Source organism: Plecotus auritus (genome assembly GCF_963455305.1).
Source record: "Plecotus auritus genome assembly, chromosome: 7".
Taxonomy (NCBI): Eukaryota; Metazoa; Chordata; class Mammalia; order Chiroptera; family Vespertilionidae; genus Plecotus; species Plecotus auritus.
In genome coordinates, this window is record NC_137774.1 from 44,593,930 (window position 1) to 44,619,681 (window position 25,752).

Sequence of the window (25,752 nt, forward strand, 5' to 3'; positions counted from 1 at the left end):
TCTGCCTCCACAGCAAAGAGTAGGTTTAGTAAAGATAAGGCCAGCTGCTCCTAATGCTTGGACTAGGGCTGCTTAGCAAGAATATGGAGCATGCCAAGGTCAGCTCTGCATGTTCAGGGTTTGTAACCTTTGGGAGATTTTAGCAAAGTCCACAGCATGAGCCAACACTGGCCTCAGCTTTGATTCATTGTACTTGTTGGCTGTGGATGCTGCTTCTCTTCACTGTAATGCACGCAACCGACACCAAGAAGTTTCATCTGAAGCTTTGAAAGCACTCAACACACAGGGGTGGCTCTGTTCTGAAAGGCTCTGGAAAGAGGCTGGTCCCAGCAACAATACTATTTTACAGCTGAGACTCAGAGAGCAGTTACTTGCCCTGTAAATAACCAGTGGCACCATCTGACCCAAAACTCATACAGTTTTCCCAGTGCCCTGCTGCCTGCCCAAGGCTTCCTAGTACCAACAAGCCACAGCACATTCCTAACCCCCAATAACCAGACGACACAAAATGTGTCGTTCTCTTCTTTTTATTCTAAAAAAAGTTGACAATAATAACCTGCAAATTGCAAAGAGTGACATGGTTTTTAATCTACCCACCCCATCAAACATCATTCTGCATTCCTCACACATCATCTTCTCCCCTTTCCTTAAAATCCTAGATGAAAACCCCTGGGATGATGCAGGAGGCCCCCCAGAAAAAAGAATCCCCAAGCCAGGTTCCCTCAGCAGGTGAAAGCATTCAGGAAATAAACTAGGAGAGAGGAGACTAGGAGCTAGATCTGTTCAGCTCTGTCTCGCAGACCCAGCGGAAGGGCATCACGCACATGTTATCATTCCATTGGCCATCAGTCATGAAGTGGGCACAGTCCTCTTGCCCATGGTAGTGCCAATTGTCTGGCTGCGTTGGGCTCCAGTTCCTAGGGAGAGCAGGTGGATGTGGGCCCTGGAAGCTGGACCCTCAGCCAAGCCGAGGAGTTCCTCTTACCCTCAAAAACACCCAGCAGGGATAGCAGGACCCAGGCCAAAGGAACAGAGTACAGAGCACACACTCACTGGAAGCCGGTCTTATAGTCTGTCCCATCCACCCATGTCCAGGGACCATGTTGGTCAGTAAGGCCAATCCAGGTGTCCACAGGGTACATGTGTTGCTCAAGAAACTTCTGTGGGGAGACAACAAAGGCGGTGACTTCAAGTAGACCAACCAGCCTCCCAAACAAGCTCTCCCAGTTCTCACCTGCTCATTCCAGGAACCCACGACCACCAGGTGGGCATTCTGCAGCAGGCAGGACTTCTCAGCCTCGGGCCAGGTCGATCGAGAGCGAGAAAACCAGTAGCAGCTGCCTTTATACTCCAGCCAGCCAATGGGACAGCAGGCATTTTGAGAGTCTGAGGTGGGTGTGGGGAGGTTCTGAGATGCTGCCCAGTGACACATGGACAGGATATGGGGCTAGGCACTGCCCTACACACAACTCACCATTGCTCTTGAGCGCAGCCATCTGACAATGCAGGGTGTGCAGGTCATTGACCAGTTGCTGGACTCTCAGGAGCATTTCAGAATAACCTGGGACATACAGAAGGGCAGTGGGGACAATGCAGAGGGCCCAGCTGAGGGCCCTCCATGCCCTCCCACCACATCAGGCCCAGGGGCAGGGGAGAAGGGGCCTGACCTGCTTTGAGTTCCTGCTGCTCTTTCTCCAGCTTGCTCTCCAGAGAAAACACCTTGTCATTCAAGCTACGGGCTGGAGGGGAGGGCACTCAGCACCCCTGGCTGCTCCCACCCACCTCTGTCCTGAGAGCCCAGCCCCCACCCTTGCACACTCACTCCTGGAGGAGTCTCTCACCTGCTTGCAGTTCCTGCTCCTGGTTTTCCACCACAGCTTTCAGAGATGTTATTGTTGCTTGCAAACTGCCACCTGGAGGACATGGGAACTCAGTGCTCAGGATTCAGCTCCCCTCTTCCCCACCATGACCCCTCCCATCCAGAGCCCCTTCCAGCCAGGCTCACCCTGGGAGTGCAGGGCCTGGACCTCAGCCAGCATGTTGGAAGTGAAGTTGCTGAAAGATGCTTTCTGGGTCTCCAGGTCCCTCCGCATATTGGCATCTGATCAGGCAAGTGGGACCATGAGTGCTAAGCTTGATGAGTCCTCTCTGTGCTGGCACTGAGCAGAGCACTGGACATACATTGGCTCATTGGGTCCTCACAGCCACCCGACTTCAAGGTACAGGCATGGTTGTTATCCAAGCTTGCAGAGGAGGAAACTGGGCTTCCAGAGGTTAGGTTCTTGGACTACATTACCCATGAGTAAGTAACAGAGCCAGCAGCTGTCTTTACTCACCATGATCATCATCAGTGCCTGGATTACTGTACCCCACTCTCGCCCGCATCCCTGCCCATCCTGTGACACTCACTTTTGGATCCAATCACGAGGATGCCAATCATCAGGAGGATGAGGCCCAGAGAGAGCAGAAGGGGGCAGGGTCTAGAGCAGAGATGCTGCAGGAAGGCTGGGGGAGGAGGCAGCCCTGCAAGAGGAGAGGACATCAGGACATGGAGGTTGAGGACAGGAGAGACACGGGGGAGGAGGAGAGGGCCACAGGGACCTGTCAGGGATGAAGGGTGGTGCAGGTAAAGCTGGGGAGAGGTTGTGGTGCAGAGGATGCCCAGGCATCTGACCCCTCATGGACCAGCACAAGTTCTCAGTCACACAGAACGCCCCCCCCCCACCTTCCCCAGAAACACATGATGACAATATGTAAGGTCTTATCATTAGGGCTGGGACAGGGCGCAGGAGGACACAGTGAGTCGGGGCAGCCAGGCCCTCAGCAGGCTCGTGCTTATCTATATTGTCAGGTTAACAAATGTTTCCTTTCCAAATATGACTGTTCATTCCCCCAGTGCAAAAGCTCATACCCTTCCCCAGAGTATAGGCATCCAGGACTGCTTTGGTCCATCCTGATCCTGTCCTTCTTGAATCCTCTTCACATTGCAACCACCAGGCGCTAGGGCCTGACACTCGCAGTGTGGGGGACCCCAGCAATGTACATGGTAGAGGTACAGATATACCATGACAGCAGAAATCCTTCTAAACATATTAACAGAGTATTTTAGGAGACACCATTTCTCCTTTCCTCTTACCATTTCTAAAACCTTGGCTTTTCTTCTCACTCTCCAAGGACTGGAGGTCTTCATACTTCATTGACATCCTTGGACCAACGCTGAGGCTGTTAGAGCTGAAATGGAGGCAGGGCCAGTGACCAGCTAGGCTGGAGATAGGAGACAGGGGAGGCTGGGACTAGGTTGGAGCTGAAGTCAGGCTGAAGTTGAGGTAAGAGAAGAAGTTCAGGATGAGGATGAACCAGGGGTTAGGGATACGAATGGGAATGGGCCTGGGTTTGCAGCAGAGGTTGGAAGTGAGGTCAGGATTGGTCTTTGGGCTGGGGATGGCTTGAATGTGAGATTGAAGGTAAAGGTAAAGTTGGAGCTAAAGGTATTACTAGGACTGGGTCTTACATTGGGGGTGCAAGTAAGGTTGCATCTCCTCCTAGGACCAGGGTCAATACTGGTGTTGATGCCATGGATGGAGTGGGGCCTAAGTTTGGTGCTGATGTTGGAAACTGAAGAGAGCTGGGTTGGTGCTGGTGTTTGTAATGGAGTTAGGGCTGTGTCTAGACAGGAGGCTGAAGATGGGGCTGGAACTGCACTAGAGATGGGGCAACCCAAATCCAATTAAGTGAATAGAGTCTAAAATCTCCACCAGGTCATTGAATCTCCAAGCTGCCCTTTTATATCTCTTCCTATTCAGTCCCACTTCAGATCCACAGCCCCCTCTCCCTGCTTTCTCTAACTCCCTCCCTGTCCCCTTGGTCTCATCTGCATCCCCAACCCAGTTACCTGTGCAAAGTCTGGAGGCTGTGATTCTTGGGTTTGCCGTGCAGCAATGAGCAGAGTTGGATAAAATGAAATCCTAGAGATTGGGGTAGAGATGAGGGAGGGAGGAGTCAGGTCAGTGGCTGGAGTCCTGCTGGTCTCTGTGTCTAAAAGCCCAGGAGTCTATAACCTGGGATCTCCCTTTTCCTCAACTTTGGCAGTCAATAATAATTGGAACCCAGGCAGAGATTGTGTGAGTGAAGAAGCTATATATAGGGCCAGCTTTGCTTCCCTCCCCCCATCCCTCACCCCCGGATGTGTCTGGTCCTTTTCAGCTTCTATTGAGCTCCTTGACTTCCTCATTGTTTCCATTGTGGAGGGGAACCCCTCCCAGAGGGGTCCATAGGTGCAGTCTGTTGCTTCTTCTTTGCCCCACACCCCATTTCACTTCCTGCATCAGCATTTCCCAGAGATGATGCTGTCTCCACCATTGCACACCCAGATCCAGAAGAGCCTTTTCTCAGTTCTTCCTCAATCGTAACCCAAGTTCCTGGCATCTAAGCTTCCTCTGGGGCCTGAACCACCAAGCTCCCCCAGCTCTGGCCTAGCTCTCCTCACTCTTCCAAGAAGGAGGGAAGAGGGTAAAGGACAGTAGCATCCCTAGCCAGACTGGGACAGGAGGATCTGGGAACAGGAATAAACTTTGATTGAGCATCACATTAACCATTCAGTTCCCGCAGAACCATGGGAGGGGGAATTGGTCTTTCTCCCACCTCCTCCCAGAATTTAACTAAAACTAAACTAAATTATGGGATAGTCACCCTGAAATACCAGCTGAAGACTGGCTGAAGAGGAGACTTTTAAACAAGGAAGGGCAGAGACCTCCTCAAAACTGATAGCCAATGGGCAGTGGCCCAGCACCCAGGAGCTGTGGGCCAAGGGAGAGGAGGGTTCCCCCGAGAGGAGAGAGGCCTGGACACTAGGCAGGGCACACCAACCTGGACAGCCAGAACTGGCAATAGCCACCACATACCAACCAGCATCAGTGCTTCTAGTAGCCAGAGACCTGAACCGCCCAGGGACAAAGCCACTTTTTTAAAGGGCCGGTACACAGGATTTTCCCTCCCAGACACTCACCCTAGTTTTAGGCAAAGGGAGAGCAGTGTGAACTGTGAGCAGATAAAAGTGGTCCCACCCTCATAGAACTTCCATTCTGGTGGGTGACAGATACAATATATGAGTAAGAAATATATAATATTACATGGTGATAAGTGCTACAAGGAAAATATAGCAGTGAAGTGAGATGGGGTCAATTCTTCATAGGCCATCAATAGAGTATCAAAGGGGTCCTCCAGGCAATTGCCAAAAGAATTACCAGAATAATGAGAGTGGGGAAAGGCATGAGGGATCGGACAGCGCTCCTGAAGGCCATGCCCAGCAGCACCTGTCCTACCACAAGCAATAGCTCCCACCTCACTACCTGCGGAGACCCTATGGGCATCCACCACAGTATCCCAACCCTCCCTATGCAGGAACAAGTGATGGAGGAGCTGACAACCAGGGTGCGGGAGAACAGGTAGAACCAGTGAGACAGAACATGTGTAGGGGCCATAGACCATGACTCCGCAGGGGCCCTCCTCCCAAATGACAGCCTACAGCCCTAACTGGTTTGGCTCAGTGGATAGAGCATCGGCCTGAGGACTCAAGGGTCCCAGGTTCGATTCCAGTCAAGGGCATGTACCTTGGTTTCGGGCACATACCCAGTAGGGAGTGTGCAGGAGGCAGCTGATCGATGTTTCTCTCTCATCGATGTTTCTAACTCTCTATCCCTCTCCCTTCCTCTCTGTAAAAAATCAATAAAATATATATTTTTTAAAATGACAGCCTACAGAAGATGGCAATGATGGCAATGAAGATAAAAAATATCCAGGAGATGAGACCCATGGTCAGCAGCCTCCTCCATGTTGGTCCCACTGCCACTTCAATGACCATCACAGACGCCCAAAGCACCCTAAAGCACAAAATGGCAAGGGGACCAAAGTAGCTGATCCACCAGCTGAGAATTTGTCTGCTCCAAAAGCTGAGCAGGGAGGGGCTGAGTAAATGCTGACTTACCATCTCTACTATTATCTGGTTTAGTCATCCAACAGGAAAAAATGAATATGAAATCTCAGCAATAAGAAAGGATCAAAAGATTGAAACTGAAGCTCTCAAATGCTTGCTTTTTGCCCATTGATCAAATACCTAGAACTATCTGCATTATCCGTATAGCATGCAGGTTTTATTATTTTTACCTAAATATATCTATTTCAGGTAATGACAAATGTGCTTGCTTTTTATAAGCCTGTTTTTTCTCAATACACTTTTAAAGGTTGTTAAATTGTTTCATATCTGGTAAAGTTGAAATTTTCAAGAACCTCGTTTTTAATTGTAATAAAAGTTTACAACTTGATTTTTTTCAAAAGAGTCAACAAACTGCAAGCACCTGTTAACAAAGGTCTTAAATTAATAAACAAACAAACAAAAAAAGCATTGGGGGTCAAGAAAGACCTTACTGGGAAAGTGATAACTGGACAAAAGCCTGAAGGAGGTGAGGGAGTAAGTCTTGAGAAGCTCCAGTAGGAAGAGTTTTCCAGATAGAAGGCACAGCATGTGCAAAGGCCCTGGGGTGAAAGCATGTCTGGTGTTTACAAGGATCATCTCTTTGCCAGAGATGCCAGAGATTTTATAGAGAAGTGAGCTTGAGAGAAGAATAGATGAGTCATATAGGGGAAACATGGGTCAGCAATTCTTTAGGGTCTTGTAGTCTCTTGTTGAGGATTTTTTTTCTCCAAGTTAGGGGGAAGACTTTGGAGGGGTCAGAGCAGAGGATTGAATGACATGGCATATATGTTAACTGTACTATGTGACTGTTGTATTGTGGATTTCATGAAAAGGGTCAAGGGTGGAACCAAAAGTCCAGGTAAGGAGCTATTGTAATACCCAGGAGATAGATGATGGTGGCATAAGCTTGGAGGTGATGAGAAGTGTTGATTTTGGATATATTGTGAAGGTGGAGTTGACAGGATTTTGCTGATAACTAGCATGTGGGTTTCATAAAATAATAGTTCACCTTCTAATCTCCAAAATAAATTAAACTTAGAACATTTTCCATATACCACTGACTCCCTAGGAAATGCAACTTATTCCTGACTTTTGCAATAACGATGCTTAAAGCTATGTCATCACATTTTGTGAACATGGTAATCGTGTGAGAGAAGCACTGTTTTGCCATCATGGGCAAACTGAAAAAACTTGTCCACATGGGTAATCTTAAAGAATTTTCCTTTGAATACCTGCTGTGGTTCTGTGTGGTAAGCCTGTCCTCCCAAAGTCTGACTTTCTTGCCACGTTCCTGGAAGTAACCTTTCCTTTCCTTCACCAGGTTCAGGAAGTTTTCTGTCATTATTTCTTCAAAAAGGTTCTCAATTTCTTGCTCTCTTTCTTCTCCTTCTGGTACCCCTATGATGTAGAAACTGTTATCCTTTATGGTGTCCCAGAGCTCCCTTAGACTATCCTTATTTTTTTAATTATTATTTTCTTTTTCTGTTCTGATTGGATGTTTCCTGCTACCTTGTCTTCCAAATCACTGATTTGATAATCTGCTACACCTAACCCACAGTTTATACCTTCTTTTGAAGTGTAATTCTTCACTTCAGATATTGTATTCTTCACTTCTGACTGGTTCTTTATCATGGTTTCTATGTTCTTTTTATGCTTACTATCTCTTTGTTTATGTTCTCACTGAGTTCATCCGTTCTTCCCCTACGTTCCTCGAGCATCCTTATAATCATTGTTTTGAACTTTATATCTGGTAGAATGCTTGCCTCCATTTCGTTTAGTTCTTTTTCTGGGAATTTCTCCTGTTATTTTATTTGGGGATGTTTTTGTCTCCCCATTTTTAATTTTTTGTTGGTGTTGTTAATACTCACCCAAGGATATTTTTCCACTAATTTTTAGAGAGTGGAGGGGAGTGGGGTGGGGGGAAGAGAGAGAGAGAAGCACCATTGTGAGAGAGAGACATCAATTGGTTGCCTCCCACATGTGCCCCTAACGGGGCCAGGATTGAACCTGAAACCCAGGTACATGCCCTTGACCAGGAATCAAACCCACAACCCTTTAGTGTGTGAGCTGAAGCTCTAACCACTTAGCAATGCTGGCAGGTCTGTCTTCCCATTTTGGCTTCCTCTCTGTATTTGTTTCTATGCATTAGGTAGGCCTGCTATCACTCCCAGTCTTGGTATGGTGGTCTTATGTAGTAGTTGTCCTGTGGGACTCAGTCACACAGTCTCCCTCATAACCTGAGCAAGGTGCTCTAGGACTATTCCTTATGTGGGTTATGTAAGCTATCCTGTTGTAGTTGAGTCTTGATTGCTCTTGGCCTCTCCATGTATAGGCTTGAACCTCAGGCTGGCTGACTGTGAGAATTAATCTCAACCATAGGGTATGAGATGCTGTCTGGGAGCTGACCACATTAAATGGCACTCACCCCAGCAGGGTCTGCTGCCTGCTGAGATCTCCCTTTGAATATGCTGCTTATGGAGCTAAGTGGGTCCTGCTCTGATGTGGTCTGAAGCCCACCACTGGATGTTTTTCTTTTGGGACATCCTGGGAGGGACTCTGGTGCATTTCAATGTCAGATGCTGCCTGTGGCTGGCCATGAGCTACCTGTTTGAAGCAACAAAGCAATCCACCATTTGTGGCTGCCTCTATTGGGTCTGGGTGTGCATGGGAGGGGTCAAGATGTGCACCAAATCTGACTTCCAACATCACCAAGCCCAGGAACAGGTCAGCAAAAGACCTAAGACATGCCAAGATCTGCTTCTACTGCCTCTGCATTCTAGCTGCCTGTTAGGTTCAGTCACTGGAAGAGCTTCTGGAAGTATGGGACCTGCGCGAAGAAGGTTCTCAGTGATTCATCAAGTACCCAGTCTGATGATTTTCATGTGATGCTGGTGGGCAGGGAAAAGTGAAGTTGTGCTGCCTCCAGGGGATAATTTTGTCCTTCCCATACCTTCCCTCTGATATCAACCTCTTATTTTTTTAAAATATTTTTCTTGATTTCAGAGAGGAAAGGAGTGGGAGAGAGAGATAGAAACATCAATGATGAGAGAGAATCATTGATCAACTGCCTCTTGCACACCCCAAACTGGGGATCGAGCCTGTAACTCAGGCATATGCCCTGACCGGGAATTGAACTGTGAACTTCTGGTTCCAAGGTTGATGCTCAACCACTGAGCCATGCCAGCTGAGCCTCTGTATTGTTAATAAACTTTAACTGACACCTTTCTATATGCCAGGCAGTTGTCTGGGTGCAAGTAATACCACAATGCATGTGTCCTGGCCTCTCTTAATGGGAACCCTTAGTTATGGACTGGTTCTTTACAGGATGTCCCAATATGCTTCCCCTGGTGTGCCAAATTTATTGAAAAACACAGCAATCTCCATGCCTCCCTATGTCCATTCTCTCCACATTATGACTTTGTAGCTCCTCCCATCAGAAGATGTTCTATTTCCTGACTCCCAGAAGTGGGGCTGCCACAAAGTGATTTACTTTGGCCAACAGGAGTTAACAGAAGTGATGCTTCAGTTCCAAAACTAAGGCTTCAGAGTCCTTGCACTCTTCCAGTTACTCTTTTGGAACCCTGCCCAAAGGCATAATGCGAATAAGCCCAGGCTAGCCTAAAATGACCCAGGCATCCCCATTGTCCCAGGCCATAGCCAGCCAAATGTCAGACATGGAAGTGAGGCTGTCCTAGACCAGCTCCCAGCCAACCCACCAGCTGGCCTCGAATGCATGAACGAGACCAGCTAAGGTAAGTCAAGTCTTGCCAGACCAAAAAACACCCAGCTGATCTATAGACTCATAGGCTATAACAAATGTTTATTGTTTTAAGCCGCTAATTGGGGTAGATTGTTAACAATAGCTAACCAATACAACTGGGGGTGTTATCTGCTTCTCCTAACAACTTTGGGATATTCAAAAAAGTTAAAGAGTCATCTTTCCTTATCACCCTAAGTTTAAACAGCTTTTAAGTGACAGAAGATAATGGAACTCAATCTATAGGAAAGAAAATGCTCTTTTCACTATAAAATAGGACTTTCCAAGGCCTCACCTACCTTCCTCATTCTGTTATTTTATGGTTACTAAAAATTAGTCTGTGTGAAATGCATAAGGTTTCACAAAAGAGTATATACTGTGTGGTTTCATTTATATGAAATTCTGGGAGATTTTTGGGATGAAGGAAATTTTCTACACCTTGTTGGAGTGGTGGTTACCTAAGTATGTATATTTGTCAAAAGTCATCTCTACTCTTTCAATGAGTTCATTTTACTGTGTAAGAATTGTATCTCCATCACATAAACAAATTGAGAGATAAAAATCACATAGTCTATCAATTGATGCAGAAAAAGCATTTGACAAAATCCAACACGCTTTCTTGATAAAAACTCTCAGCAAGGTGGGAATAGAAGGATCATACCTCAACATAATAAAAGTCATATATGACAAACCCACAGCCAACATCATACTCAATGGGCAAAAATTAAAACCATTTCCCTTAAGAAAAAGAACAAGACAGGGATGCCCACTCTCACCACTCCTGTTCAACATAGTGCTGGAAGTACTAGCCATTGCAATCAGACAAGAAGAAGAAATAAAAGGCATCCAAATTGGAAAAGAAGTAAAACTGTCCTTATTCTCAGATGACATGATACTGTACATAGAAAACCCTAAAGACTCCATCAAAAAATTATTAGACTTAATAAATGAATTCAGCAATGTAGCAGAATACAAAATTAAGGCCAAGAAATCTATGGCATTTCTAAACACCAATAATGAACTTATAGAAAGAGAGACTAAAAAAGCAATCCCATTTACCATCGCACCAAAAATTAAGATACCTAGGAATAAACTTAACTAAGGAGATAAAAGACCTATATGCAGAAAACTACACAACACTGAAAAAAGAGATAGAGGAAGATATAAACAGATGAAAGAACATACCATATTCATGGATTGATAGAATCAACATCATCAAAATGTCCATACTACCCAAAGCAATCTATAAATTCAACGCACTTCCCATTAAAATACCAACAGCATATTTCACAGACCTAGAACGAACTTTCCAAAAATTGATCTGGAATAAAAAAAGACCCCGAATAGCCACAGCAATCCTGAGAAAGAAGAACAAATTAGGTGGGATCTCAATACCAGATATCAAGCTGAATTATGGCACTCACCCCAGCAGGGGTGAGTGCCATAATTCTTAAAACTGCCTGGTATTGGCACAAGAACAGACATATAGATCAATAGAATAGAATAGAGAACCCAGAAATCAACCCAAATCACTATGCTCAATTAATATTTGACAAAGGAGGCATGAACATACAATGGTGTCAAGACAGTCTCTTCAGAACACCGGTCCCCAGTTGGCGCAAACACGCGGATTCAGAGGAGCTCTACACTCCACCACGGAGAGGAGAGAGAGAACTACATAACCAGACATCCGGAGAAGAGAGACCATGGGGAGACAAAGACACAGCCCACATATGAAAGAAAAGCAGGCATCACCAGAAAAGGAAGTAAACGAAATGGAGGCAAGCAACCTTCCAGAAAAAGAATTCAGAGAAATGGTCATAAGGTGGCTGAAAAGAATGGAAGACAAATTCGACAATATGAGTAAGAACCAAGAGGAAATGAAGAAGAACCAAGAAGAAATGAAAAATGACATCAATGCTGTAAAGAACTCAATAGAAAGCATCAAGAGTAGACTAGAAGAAGCAGAGGACCGCATCAGTGAGCTAGAAGACAAGATGGGAAAAAATACCCAAGTAGAGCAACTTCTAGAAAATAAAATTAAAAAGCAAGAGGAGAGCCTAAGGGAACTTTGGGACAACATGAAACAAAACAACATCCGCATAATAGGGGTTCCAGAAGGAAAGGAAACTGAGCAAGGAATAGAAAACCTCTTTGAAGAAATAATGACAGAAAACTTCCCTGATATAGGGAAGAAAAAACCCACACAAATCCAAGAAGCTCACAGAGTCCCAAGCAAAATGAACCCCAAAAACTGACACCAAGGCACATTATAATTAAATTGGCAAACACCAATGACAAAATAAGAATCTTAAAAGCAGCAAGAGAGAGACAGAAAGTTACCTACAAAGGAACCCCCATCAGACTAGCAACTGATTTCTCAACAGAAACTCATCAGGCCAGAAGGGAATGGAATGAAATATACAAAGTCATGCAAAGGAAGGGTCTGAATCCAAGAATACTGTACCCAGCAAGGCTATCAATCAAAATTGAAGGTGAAATCAGGAGCTTCACAGACAAAAAAGGACTAAGGGAATTTATTACCACCAAACCAGCAATGCAAGAAATGCTAAAGGGGCTGCTGTAAAAAAAAAGAAATAGGAAGCGAAGAAGGAACACAGGGGTAAAGAATAAAAATGGCGACAAATAAGTACCTATCAATAATAACTTTAAATGTAAATGGATTAAATGCGCCAATCAAAAGACATAGGGTAACGGATTGGATAAGAAAACACGACACTTATATCTGTTGTCTACAAGAAACCCACCTCAGAAAAAAAAGATGCACACAGACTGAGGGTGAAGGGATGGAAATAGGTCTTCCAGGCGAATGGAAATGAAAAAAAAGCTGGGGTAGCAATACTTATATCTGACAAATTAGATCTCAAAGTGAAGGACATAACAAGAGATAAGGAAGGCCACTTCATAATACTAAAGGGAGCAATCCAACAAGAAGAAATAACTCTGGTAAATATATATGCACCCAATACAGGAGCACCCAAATACATAAAAAATCTCCTGGAGGATATCAAGGGAGAGATTGACAGCAATACAATCATAATAGGAGACTTTAATACCCCACTATCACCATTGGACAAATCCTCTAAACAAAAATCAGCAAAGAAACATCAATCCTAAATGACTCACTAGACCAGATGGAATTAATTGACATCTTCAGAACATTTCACCCCAAAGCCACAGAATATATATTCTTTTCAAGTGCACATGGGTCATTTTCAAAGATAGACCATATGTTGGGACATAGGCAAAGTCTCTTCAAATTCAAGAAGATAGAAATCATATCAAGCATCTTCTCAGACCACAGTGGCATAAAACTGGAAATCAACTACAATAAAAACAATCCAAAGAAATCAAACACATGGAGACTAAACAGCATGCTATTAAACAATGACTGGGTTACCAGAGAGATCAAGGAAGAAATAAAAAACATCATGGCAACAAATGACAATGAAAACACAACAATCCAAAATCTATGGGACACAGCGAAAGCAGTCTTGAGAGAGAAGTTCATAGCTCTACAAGCCTACTGCAAAAAACAAGAAACAATGGTAATAAATTACCTAACCCAACAACTCAAAGAGTTAGAAAAGGAGAAACAAGAAAAGCCCAGTGTAAGCAGAAGGAAGGAAATAATAAAGATCAGAGCGGAGATAAATGACATAGAGACCAAAGAAACAATACAAAAGATCAACAAAACCAAGAGCTGGTTCTTTGAAAGGATAAACAAGATTGATGAACCTCTAGCCAGGCTCACCAAGAAGCAAAGAGAGAGGACCCAAATAAACAAAATCAGAAATGAAAGAGGTGAAATAACAACAGATCCCGCTGAAATACAAAGGATTGTTAAAAAAATACTATGAACAACTCTATTCCAATAAACTGGACAACCTGGAGGAAATGGACATATTCCTAGAAAAATATAACCTTCCAAAACTCAATCAGGAAGAATCTAAACAGCTCAACATGCCAGTAACTATGGAAGAAATTGAAGCAGTCATCAAAAAGCTTCTGGCAAACAAAAGCCCGGGGCCTGACGGCTTCACAGGAGAGTTTTACCAAACATTCAAGGAAGACCTAAAACCTATCCTCCTCAGACAATTCCAAAAAATTCAAGAGGAAGGAACACTTCCAAGCTCCTTCTATGAAGCTAGCATCACCCTAATACCAAAACCAGATAAAGACAACACAATGAAAGAGAATTACAGGCCAATATCCCTCATGAATGTAGATGCCAAAATCCTCAACAAAATTCTAGCAAATTGGATCCAGCAGTACATCAGAAAGATCATACACCATGACCAAGTAGGATTTATCCCAGGAATGCAAGGATGGTACAATATCCGCAAATCAATTAACATGATACATCACATAAACAAATTGAGAGATAAAAATCACATAGTCATATCAATTGATGCAGAAAAAGCATTTGACAAAATCCAACACCCTTTCTTGATAAAAACTCTCAACAAGGTGGGAATAGAAGGATCATACCTCAACATAATAAAAGTTATATATGATAAACCTACAGCTAACATCATACTCAATGGGCAAAAACTAAAACCATTTCCCCTAAGAACAGGAACAAGACAGGGATGCCCACTCTCACCACTCCTGTTTGACATAGTACTGGAAGTATTAGCCACCGCAATTAGACAAGAAGAAGAAATAAAAGGCATCCAAATTGGAAAAGAAGAAGTAAAGCTGTCCTTATTTGCAGATGACATGATATTGTACATAAAAAACCTGAAAGACTCCATCAAAAAACTAACAGACTTAATAAATGAATTCGGCAATGTAGCAGGATACAAAATTAATGCCAAGAAATCTATGGCATTTCTATACACCAATAGTGAACTTACAGAAAGAGAGACTAAAAAGACAATCCCATTTACCATTGCACCAAAAAAATTAAGATACCTAGGGATAAACTTAACCAAGGAAGTAAAAGACCTATACGTGGCAAACAACAGGACACTGAAAAAAGAGATAGAGGAAGACGTAAACAGGTGGAAGAACATGCCATGTTCATGGATTGGGAGAATCAACATCATTAAAATGTCCATACTACCCAAAGCAATCTATAGATTCAATGCACTCCCTATTAAAATACCAATGGCATATTTCACAGACATAGAAAGAACTCTCTAAAATTTCATCTGGAATATAAAAAGACCCCGAATAGCCACAGCAATCCTGAGAAAGAAGAATAAAGTAGGAGGGATCTCAATACCAGATTTAAAGCTGTATTACAAAGCCACTGTCCTCAAAACAGCCTGGTACTGGCACAAGAACAGACATATAGACCAATGGAATAGAATAGAGAATCCAGATATCGAACCAAACCACTATGCTCAATTAATATTTGACAAAGGAGTCATGAACATACAATGGAGTCAAAACAGTCTCTTCAATAAGTGGTGTTGGGAAAATTGGACAGATACATGCAAAAAAATGAAACTAGATGACCAACTTACACCATACACAAAAATAAACTCAAAATGGATACAGGACTTAAACATAAAATGGGAAACCATAAAAATACTAGAGGTATCCACAGGCAGCAAAATCTCAGACATATGCCGAAAGAACTTCTTCACTGATACTGCCCCTAGGGCAATAGAAGCCAAAGAGAAAATAAACAAATGGGACTACATCAAAATAAAAAGCTTTTGCACAGCAAAAGAAACCATCAGCCCGATCCCACTGTATGGGAGAATGTTATCTGCAAATGTTATCACTGATAAAGGTTTAATCTCCAACATCTACAGGCAGCTTATACAACTTAATAAAAGGAAGATAAATGATCCAATAAAAAAATGGGCAACGGACCTAAATAGAATCTTTTCAAAAGAAGACAGAAGGAAGGCCAAGAGACACATGAAAACATGCTCAAAGTCACTAATTATCCGAGAGATGCAAATCAAAACGACAATGCGATACCATCTCACACCTGTCAGAATGGCTATCATCAACAAATCAACAAACGACAAGTGTTGGCAAGGATGTGGAGAAAAAGGAACCCTCGTGCACTGCTGGTGGGAATGCAGAATGGTGCAGCCCCTGTGGAGAACAGTATGGAGTTTCCTGAAAAAACTGAAAATGGAACTCCTGTTTGACCCAGTAACCCCACTCCTAGGAATATATCGTAAGAAATAGAAACACCAATCAGAAAGGATATATTCACCCCTATGTTCATAGCAGCACAATTTACAATAGCTAAGATTTGGAAACAGCCTAGGTGCCCGTCAGCAGATGACTGGATCAGAAAACTATGGAACATCTACACAATGGAATACTATGCTTCCATAAAAAAGAAGGCATTCTTACCATTTGTAGCAACCTGGATGGAATTATGCTAAGTGAAATAAGCCAGTCAATGAAAGAAAAATGCCACATGGTCTCACTCATTTGTGGATAATAAAAAACATTATAAACTGATGAACAAAAAGATACAGAGGCAGTAAAGCATCAAACAGACTGTCAAATTACAGCGGTAAGGTTAGGGAGAGGTGGGGGAAATAAGAGATCAACTGAAGGACTTACATGCATGCATATAAGAATAACCAACGGATGCAAAACATTGGGGGGTGAGGGCATGTATGGGAGTGGGGTTGGGGGGGGCAATGGTAAGATATGTACACATATAATCCTATCTAATAAAAGAGTAATATGCAAATTAACCATCACTCCGCTACACCCACCAGCCACGCCCACCAGCCACATCCACCAGCCAATCAGGAGCGAATATGCAAATAAACCCAACCAAGATGGCTACAGCCACAGAGAGCAGGAGGGAGGCTTGGGTTTCCCTGGCGATGGAGGAAGCCAAGCTTTCCGCCTGCCCATGCGGGCCTAGGCCTCCACTCAAGGCTACAAAGTTTCAATGATAGAAGATACATAAACCCAAACAGAAATGGTGGCAGCCACGGAGCTGGAAAGAGCAGGAGGCTAGGGTTGCCCCTGGTGATGGAGGAAGCCAAGCTTCTGCAGCCCTGGCCGGCCCAGGCCTCCGCTTAAGGCTACAAAGTTTCAATTATAGAAGATACATAAATACCAAAAAAAAAATGACTTCCGCCACTGAGCAAGCAGAAGGCTTGGCTCCGCTGAAGGCTACAAAGTTTCAACTGTAGAAGATAAATAAATCCCAGATACCAGGGCCTCTGCTTGGGTCGCCAGTGGGCATGGCCGGCCTGCAAACCACCACAGGCCCCTCGCCTAGGCTGCCCCATGCCCCAAGGGAACCCCCACCCTGATCCGTGACACACTTCAGGGCAAACCAGCTGGCCCCCACCCGTGCACCAGGCCTCTATCCTATCTAATAAAAGAGTAATATGCAGATTGACCATCACTCCAACACACAAGATGGCTGCCCCCATGTGGACACAAGATGGCCGCCACAAGATGGCCAGCAAGGGAGGGCAGTTGGGAGGGACCAGGACTGCAAGGGAGGGCAGTTGTGGGTGATCAGGCCAGCAGGGGAGAGCAGTTGGGAGGGACCAGGCCTGCAAGTGAGGGCAGTTGGGGTCTATCAAGCCTGCAGGGGAGGGCAGTTAGGGGTGACCAAGCCGGCAGAGGAGGGAAGTTGGGGGCGACCAGGCCTGCAGGGGAGAGCAGTTGGGGGGGACCAGGCCTGCAGGGGAGGGCAGTTAGGAGTGACCAGGCCTGCAGGGGAGGGCAGTTAGGGGCAAACAGGCTGGCAGGGGAGCAGTTAGGCATCAATCAGGCTGGCAGGGGAGTGGTTAGGGGGTGATCGGGCTGGCAGGCAGAAGCGGTTAGGGGCAATCAGGAAGGCAGGCAGGCGAGCAGTTGGGAGCCAGCAGTCCTGGATTGTGAGAGGGATGTCCGACTGCCCGTTTAAGCCCGATCCCACCGGGATCGGCTTAAACGGGCAGTCGGACATCCCTCGAGGGGTCCCAGATTGGAGAGGGTGCAGGCTGGGCTGAGGGACACCCCCCACCCCCATGCACGAATTTCGTGCACCGGGCCTCTAGTACCTTAATAATAATAATAATAATAATAAGACAGTCTCTTCAATAAATGGTGTTGGGAAAATTGGACAGATACATGCAAAAAAATGAAACTAGACCACCAACTTACACCATACACAAAAATAAACTCAAAATGGATCAAGGACTTAAACATACGATGGGAAACCATAAAAATACTAGAGGAATCCATAGGCAGAAAAATCTCTGACATATGCCAAAGCAATTTCTTCACTGATACTGCTCCTAGGGCAATGGAAACTAAAGAGAAAATAAACAAATGGGACTACATGAAAATAAAAAGCTTTTGCACAGCAAAGGAAACCAACAATAAAACAACAAGAAAGCCCACTGCATGGGAGAACATATTTGCCAATGATATCAATGATAAGGATTTAATCTCCAACATTTACAGGGAACTCATGCAGCTTAACAAAAAGAAGATAAACAGCCCAATAAAAAAATGGGCAACTGATCTAAATAGACACTTTTCAAAAGAAGACAGAAGGAAGGCCAAGAGACATATGAAAACCTGCTCAAAATCACTAATCACCAGAGAGATGCAAATCAAAACGACAATGAGGTACCATCTCACACCTGTCAGAATGGCTATTATCAACAAGTCAACAAATGACAAGTGCTGGCGAGGATGTGGAGAAAAAGGAACCCTCGTGCACTGCTGGTGGGAATGCAGACTGGTGCAGCCACTGTGGAGAACAGTATGGAGTTCCTCAAAAAACTAAAAATGGAACTCCCATTTGACCCAGTGATCCCACTTCTAGGAATATATCCCAGGAAACTAGAAACACAAATCAGAAAGGGTTTACGCACCCCTATGTTCATAGCAGCACAATTCACCATAGCAAGATTTGGAAACAGCCTAAGTGCCCATCAGCAGATGAGTGGATTAAAAAACTGTGGTACATCTACACAATGGAATACTACACTGCAGTAAAAAAGGAGGAGTTCTTAACATTTGCAACAACATGGATGGAGATGGAGAGCATTATGCTAAGTGAAATAAGCCAGGCAGAGAAAGATAAATATCACATGATCTCACTCATTTGTGGAATGTAATGAACAACATAAACTGATGAATAGAAATAGATCCAGAGACAGAGAAACATCAATCAGAACATCAAACCTCAGGGAAGGTAAGGGACAGTGGGGGTAAGAGGGAGAGATCAACCAAAGGACTTATATGCATGCATGTAAGCCTAATCAATGGACACAGACAACAGGGGGGTGGGGGCATGAATGGGAGGTGGGGGGTAATGGAGGAATAAGGACACATATGTAATACCTTAATCAATAAAGAAATTTAAAAAAAAAGAATTTTATCTCAATAAAGTTTATTTTTAAGGTTACAAATCTGGGTTGGCAAAGCGAAAGGGAACTCTTATATACTACAGGTGGGAATGTAAATTGGTGCAACCACTATGGAAAATAGTATGGAGTTTTCTGCAAAAATTTAAAATAGAACTACCATATGATCCAGCAATCCCACTTCTGGGAATATATGCAAATGAAATGAAAATTGTATATCTGCATCCCATGTTCATTGCAGCATTATTAACAATAGCCTAGATATGGGAACAACCTAAGTGTTCATCAATGGATGAATAGATAGAGAAGATGTGGTATATATGAGCAATGAAACATTATTAATTCATGAGTAGAAGGAAATCCTGCCATTTGCCACAACATGAATGGACTTTGAAGGCATTATACCAAGTGATATAAGCCAGACCAAGAAAGACAGATACTGCATGGCATCACTTATATGTGGAATCTGAAAATACCAAATTCATAGTAAGAAATAGTAGAAAAGTGGTTGCCTGGGTGGTGGGGGTATAAAATATGGAAAGGTTGGTAAAAGGGTACAAACTTTCAGTTATAAATAAATAGGTCTGAGGATCTAATGTAAAACATGGTGACTATAGTTGATAACACTGTATAGTATAAGTGAAATTTGCTAAGAAAACAGAACTTAAGTAATCGTACAAAAAAAGATAAATATGTGAGATTATAGATGTGTTCATTAACTAGATGGGGTCTTTCCTTTACTATATATATATATATATATATATATATATATATATATGTATATATATGTATATATATATAGTAAATATATTTACTATATATATACATGGTTGTGATTTTATATATATGTATATATATATATATAAAATCACAACCATGTATACTTTAAGTAACTTAAAGTTTTATATGTCAATTATACCTCAATAAAGCTGAAATTTAATTTTTAAAAGCACCTTAGGAACTCTATATAATCTCTGAAAGTTAAGGAGAAAAAAATTCAAAATGATGGCAATGCTCCAATCTCTCAGGGCTTATTTCTCTCCCACAATCTTATTAGGGGTGTCTGGGGAAGAATCCCTCCCCCATCCCTGCCATTTCCATGGCTCAATGGTCCACAGGAAGCAGCTCTAAGACACTCCTATCTGGACTTGCTAGTGCTGGCCTCACAGATCCAGCGGTAGAGCCTCTGGCAGACGTCGTCATTCCATTTGCCATCCGGGTGGAAGTGGGCACAGTCCTCACCTCCACCTAGCCCGTGCCCCTGCCAGTCATCTGGCTGTCCTGGCTTCCAGTTCCTGAGGGAGAAGGACACAGTAAGTTGGGAAAGTCAGATGGAACAGAGTGAGGGCTGAGAAGAAGAGGCTGTAGGTCAGATCCTCGAGGAGCAGAGCTGAAAGCGGAGGAAGAACACAGAAAGCAAGAGTACTCACTTGAGGGGATAATGAAAAACATTATAAACTGATGAACAAAAAGATAGATACAGAGGCAGTAAAGCATCAAACAGAATGTCAAATTACAGCGGTAAGGTTAGGGAGAGGTGGGGGAAATAAGAGATCAACTGAAGGACTTATATGCATGCATATAAGAGTACCCAACGGATGCAAAACATTGGGGGGTGAGGGTATGTATGGGAGTGGGGTGGGGGGGGGCAATGGTAAGATATGTACACATATAATACCTTAATAAAAAAAAAAAAGAGTACTCACTTGAAGTTGGTCTCATAGTCTGTTCCATCCACCCATTTCCAGGCTCCTTCAGGATCACTGAGGCCCATCCAGGTGTATGAGGAGCCTATGTGCTCCTGGACAAAAATCTGGGACGACAGAATGACAATAATGTCTTCTCCCCCTCCCAACCAACTCCTTGGACTAGGAGTTTTAAACTTTACATGTACATTATATCAGTTGAGGGGATTTAGGATGTTTATCCCAATGCCCAGGCCAATTGCTGTCACGCTCTACTTTAATAACAGAGACTGGTAATTCCATCATTGTGCGAACATCATAGAGTGCACTTAACAACCTGGGATGGCATAGCCTACCGCACACCTAGACTGTAGCCTATTGCTCCTAGGCTATCAGCCTGCATGGTGTGTTACTCTACAAAACCACAAGAGATGATAAAATCAAACATAAGAGAAAAGGATGCACAAAAGGGATACAGTAAACACAAGGTGTATATGAGGCTGCTGCCAGCAAAACACAGCATACGTTTAAACAACAAAGCTTTTTTATAAGTAGAAAGAATACACTCTAACATAATAATAGTATCTATATATATAAAACCCTAAGCAACTGGTCGACCGAACAACCAGATGACCAGCTGGTCGCTATGACACACACTGGCCACCAGAGGGCAGATGCTCAACACAGGAGCTGCCCCTTGGTGGTCAGTGTGCCCCCTGGTGGTCAGTGTGCCCCCAAAGCATGAGTGCCACTCAGCTGACCGACAGGCACCAGAGGCTGGGCTCACGGCTGGTGAGCGCAGCTGCAGCGGTGCTAGCTTCTCCCGCCTCTGCAGCAGCGCTACCAAGTGGCAGCAGGCACAGCAGGGCCGGGATGAGTGGGAGCAGCGCAGAGCCCAGCCTGGACTTGGGCTCCTCCCCAGCTGCCTGCCACTTCACACACCACTACATCCCCCGAGGGATCCCAGATTGTGAGAGGGCACAGGCCAGGTTGAGGGACCCCACCAGTGCATGAATCCGTGCACTGGGCCTCTAGTAGTATCATCCTACATAATAAAAGAGAAACATGTAAATTGACCATACCTCTGCTACGCTCACCAGTTAATCAGGAATGAGTATGCAAATTAACCTAACAAAGATGGTGGGTTAATTTGCATACACAGGCGCTGGGCAGAGAGCAGAGAGGGAGAGCTGGCGACTTGGAGGACTTGGCAGAGCGGGAGGCCGTGGGAGAGAGACAGAGCAGGAAGGGAAAACCAAGAGCGCAGGGAGCACCAGGAATGCTGGGAATCCTAGTTCTGGTGGCAGACGGATGTCCTAGACACTAGAGCAAAGTGAGCCTGGAGCAAGTTATTGTTGCTGTGGGGGATGGAGGGAAAGCAAAGGTGAGAGTCATAAGTAAAATCAGAGTGTCTAGGAAAAATTAAAGGGAAGATATCCTAAAATTTCCAGGAAATCTCCACCAATGAAGCAAAAAAAAAAAATGCCACTATTATTCTGTGAGCAACAAACCAAACTGGGTTGGGGTCTCAGACAATTCACTCATATGATTGCAAAGACAGACAGAAACTCCCGGATTGGAGAGGGCTCCCCTGAGGGCTCCCAGATTGGAGAGGGTGCAGGTCGGGCTGAGGGACCCACCCACCCCCCCCCCCCCGTGCACGAATCTTCGTGCACCAGGCCTCTAGTAAATGCATAAATCAGTAACAGTTGTTTATTACCATTTTCAAGTATATTGTACTGTGCATAATTGTAAGTGCTGGGCTTTTATACATATGACTGGCAGTGAGGTAGGTCTGTTCACACCAGCATCAGCACACACACCTGAGCAATGTGCTGCACTACATCATGAGGCTACCTCCCACTAGGTCAGTGATCGGCAAACCCATTAGTCAACAGAGCCAAATATCAACAGTACAATTGAAATTTCTTTTGAAAGCCAAATTTTTTAAACTTAAACTTCTTCTAACGCCACTTCTTCAAAATAGACTTGCCCAGGCCATGGTATTTTGTGAAAGAGCCACACTCAAGGGGCCAAAGAGCCGCATGTGGCTCACAAGCCGCGGTTTGCCGACCACTGCACTAGGTGAAAGGAATTTTTGGCTCTAATCTAATCTTATGAGATGACTGTTCTCTCTTTGGTCTTTCCTTGCTGAAATGTCATTGTGTGGCCCATGATTATAAATCCCTCAGGGTGTAACTCACATCGCCATGGTTTTAAAGCTCCCTGGTGATGCCAATGTGCAGCAAGAGCAGAGAACCATTTCTTTAGCGGGGCCAGTTCTCAGGACCTGAGCTCAGACCTGAGCCCTCACCTGCTCCTCTCTGGAGTTGATGACAACCAGGTGAGCATTCTCCAGCTGGCAGTACTTCTCAGCCTCGGGCCAGGGCTTCCCAGTACCAGAGAACCAGTAGCAGCTGCCTTCATGCTCCAGCCAGCCAATGGGGCAGCAGGCATTTTGAGAGTCTGAGGTGGAAAGGGAGGAGGATCTGATGTGCTGCCCAGACATGGGCAGGATATGGGCCTAGGCGCTGCCCTACACACCACTCACCATTGCTCTTGAGCGCAGCTATCTGACAATTCAGTGAGTTCAGGCTGTTGACCAGGTGCTGGAATCCCATGAACATTCCAAAATAACCTGGGACACACAGAAGGGCAGTGGGGACAATGCAGAGGGCCCAGCTGAGGGCCCTCCATGCCCTCCCACCACATCAGGCCCAGGGGCAGGGGAGAAGGGGCCTGACCTGCTTTGAGTTCCTGCTGCTCTTTCTCCAGCTTGCTCTCCAGAGAAAACACCTTGTCATTCAAGCTACGGGCTGGAGGGGAGGGCACTCAGCACCCCTGGCTGCTCCCACCCACCTCTGTCCTGAGAGCCCAGCCCCCACCCTTGCACACTCACTCCTGGAGGAGTCTCTCACCTGCTTGCAGTTCCTGCTCCTGGTTTTCCACCACAGCTTTCAGAGATGTTATTGTTGCTTGCAAACTGCCACCTGGAGGACATGGGGACTCAGTGCTCAGGATTCAGCTCCCCTCTTCCCCACCATGACTCCTCCCATCTAGAGGCCCTTCCATCCAGGCTCACCCTGGGAGTGCAGGGCCTGGACCTCAGCCAGCGTGTTGGAAGTGAAGTTGCTGAAAGATGCTCTCAGGGTCTCCAGGTCCCTCCGCATATTGGCATCTGATCAGGCAAGTGGGACCATGAGTGCTAAGCTTGATGAGTCCTCTCTGTGCTGGCACTGAGCAGAGCACTGGACATACATTGGCTCATTGGGTCCTCACAGCCACCCGACTTCAAGGTACAGGCATGGTTGTTATCCAAGCTTGCAGCGGAGGAAACTCAGGCTTCCAGAGGTTAGGTTCTTTGACTACATTACCCATGAGTAAGTAACAGAGCCAGCAGCCATCTTTACCCACCATGATCATCATCAGTGCCTGGATTACTGTACCCCACTATCGCCCCCATCCCTGCCCATCCTGTGACACTCACTTTTGGACCCAATCACGCAGATACCAATCATCAGGAGAAGGATGAGGCCCAGAGAGATCAGAAGGGGGAAGGGTCCAGAGCAGAGATGCTGCAGGAAGGCTGGGGGAGGAGGCAGCCCTGCAAGAGGAGAGGACATCAGGACATGGAGGTTGAGGACAGGAGAGACACAGGGGAGGAGGAGAGGGCCACAGGGACCTGTCAGGGATGAAGGGTGGTGCAGGTAAAGCTGGGGAGAGGTTGTGGTGCAGGGGATGCCCAGGCATCTGACCCCTCATGCACCAGTACAAGTCCTCCGTCACCTGGGCTCCTCATCCCTATGTCAACACGATGGCAATATGTGAGGTCTTATCATCAGGGCTGGGACAGGAGGCAGGAGGACACAGAATGCACTGGGGCATCCTGGCCCTCAGCAGGCTCGTGCTTATCTGTATTGTCAGGTTAGCCAAAGTTTTTCTTCTAAACATGACTATTCACTCTCCCAGTGTAAATGCTCATGACCTTCCCCAGAGTACAGCAGGACTGCTTTGGTCCACCCTGATCCTGTCCTTCAGAGGATTATGAATCCTCTTTATACTGGAGCCCCCTCAGAGTGCAGCAGCCCAGCAGTATACATGGTAGAGGTGCAGATATACCGTGACAGCAGAAATTCTTCTAAACATACTTTAACAAAAGTATTTTAGAAGACACCATTTCTCCTTTCTTCTTACCATTTCTAGAACCCTGGCTTTTCTTCTCACTCTCCAAGGACTGGAGGTTTTCATACTTCATTGACATCCTTGGACCAACTCTGAGACTGTCAGAGCTGAAATGGAGGCAGGGCCAGAGAACAGGTTAGGGATGGAGTTAGGGGATGGGGGAGGTTGGAGCTGAAGTCAGGGCTGATGTTGAGGTAAGAGAAGTTCAGGTTGAGGATGAGCCAAGGGTTAGGGAGAAGAATGGCAATGGGCCTAGGTTTGCAGCAGCGGCTGGAAGTGGGGTCAGGATTGGTCTTTGGGCTGGGGTTGGGTTGAGTGTGGGAATGAAGGTGAAGGTAAAGTTGGAGCTAAATATGTGACTAGGATTGGGTCTAATATTGGGGATGCAATTGAGTTTACATCTCCTCCTTTGATCAGGGTCAATACTTCAGCTTGGCCCTGAAGTTGGAAACAGAAGAGAGTCAATTTGGGGTTGACTTTGGGGTTGAAGCTATGTTTGGGGGTTAAAGGAGAAGATGGTGTTTCTAATGGGGTTAGGACTGAGGCTAGGCTGGGGCTAAAGATGGGGCTGGAATTGGGCTGGAGATGGGGCTGAGTGAGTCTCAGTTTGTGACCGAGGTTTGGCTGTCATATTTCAACCTGCATCCAGTTATGTGAATAGAGTCTAAAATTTTCACTTGGCCATTGAATCTCCAAGCTGCCCTTTTATATCTCTTCCTATTCATTCTCTCTGCAGACCCACAGCCCCCTCTCGCTGCTTTCTCTAACTCCCTCCCTGTCCCCTTGGTCTCACCTGCATCCCCAACCCAGTTACCTGTGCAAAGT

The 25,752-nt window shown here is 45.2% G+C and overlaps 2 protein-coding genes across 2 annotated transcripts; both read right to left on the reverse strand.

Moving 5' to 3' along the window:
• Positions 1-512: 512 nt before the first annotated feature.
• LOC308254153 (C-type lectin domain family 10 member A-like) lies at positions 513-4,112 on the reverse strand. Its single transcript, XM_080680086.1, has 10 exons — positions 3,893-4,112; positions 3,137-3,231; positions 2,410-2,523; positions 2,006-2,101; positions 1,842-1,913; positions 1,668-1,739; positions 1,475-1,561; positions 1,235-1,386; positions 1,054-1,160; positions 513-917 (listed from the first exon to the last, which is right to left on the reverse strand). Exons 2-10 carry the CDS (start codon positions 3,201-3,203, stop codon positions 767-769), a joined length of 918 nt encoding a protein of 305 aa, XP_080536212.1. The 5' UTR covers positions 3,204-3,231; positions 3,893-4,112; the 3' UTR covers positions 513-766.
• A 16,086-nt stretch (positions 4,113-20,198) lies between these two features.
• Positions 20,199-25,006, reverse strand: CLEC10A (C-type lectin domain containing 10A; the record flags this gene model as incomplete). The annotated part of the gene is made up of 9 exons (XM_080681756.1): positions 20,199-20,355; positions 20,767-20,873; positions 23,060-23,211; positions 23,297-23,383; positions 23,490-23,561; positions 23,664-23,735; positions 23,828-23,923; positions 24,233-24,349; positions 24,940-25,006. 9 exons carry the CDS (start codon positions 25,004-25,006, stop codon positions 20,199-20,201), a joined length of 927 nt encoding a protein of 308 aa, XP_080537882.1.
• Positions 25,007-25,752: the final 746 nt, after the last annotated feature.

What these genes read in the sequence shown, in the direction of transcription:
- LOC308254153 (XM_080680086.1), bottom strand. Translation starts at nt 3,203, where the DNA reads ATGTCAATGAAGTATGAAGACCTCCAGTCCTTGGAGAGTGAGAAGAAA. An exon ending in AAGCCAAGGTTTTAGAAATG is followed by an intron (nt 2,524 to 3,136) that starts GTAAGAGGAAAG and finishes CTCCTCTTGCAG; the next exon opens with GGCTGCCTCCTCCCCCAGCC. An exon ending in GGCTGCGCTCAAGAGCAATG is followed by an intron (nt 1,387 to 1,474) that starts GTGAGTTGTGTG and finishes CACCCACCTCAG; the next exon opens with ACTCTCAAAATGCCTGCTGT.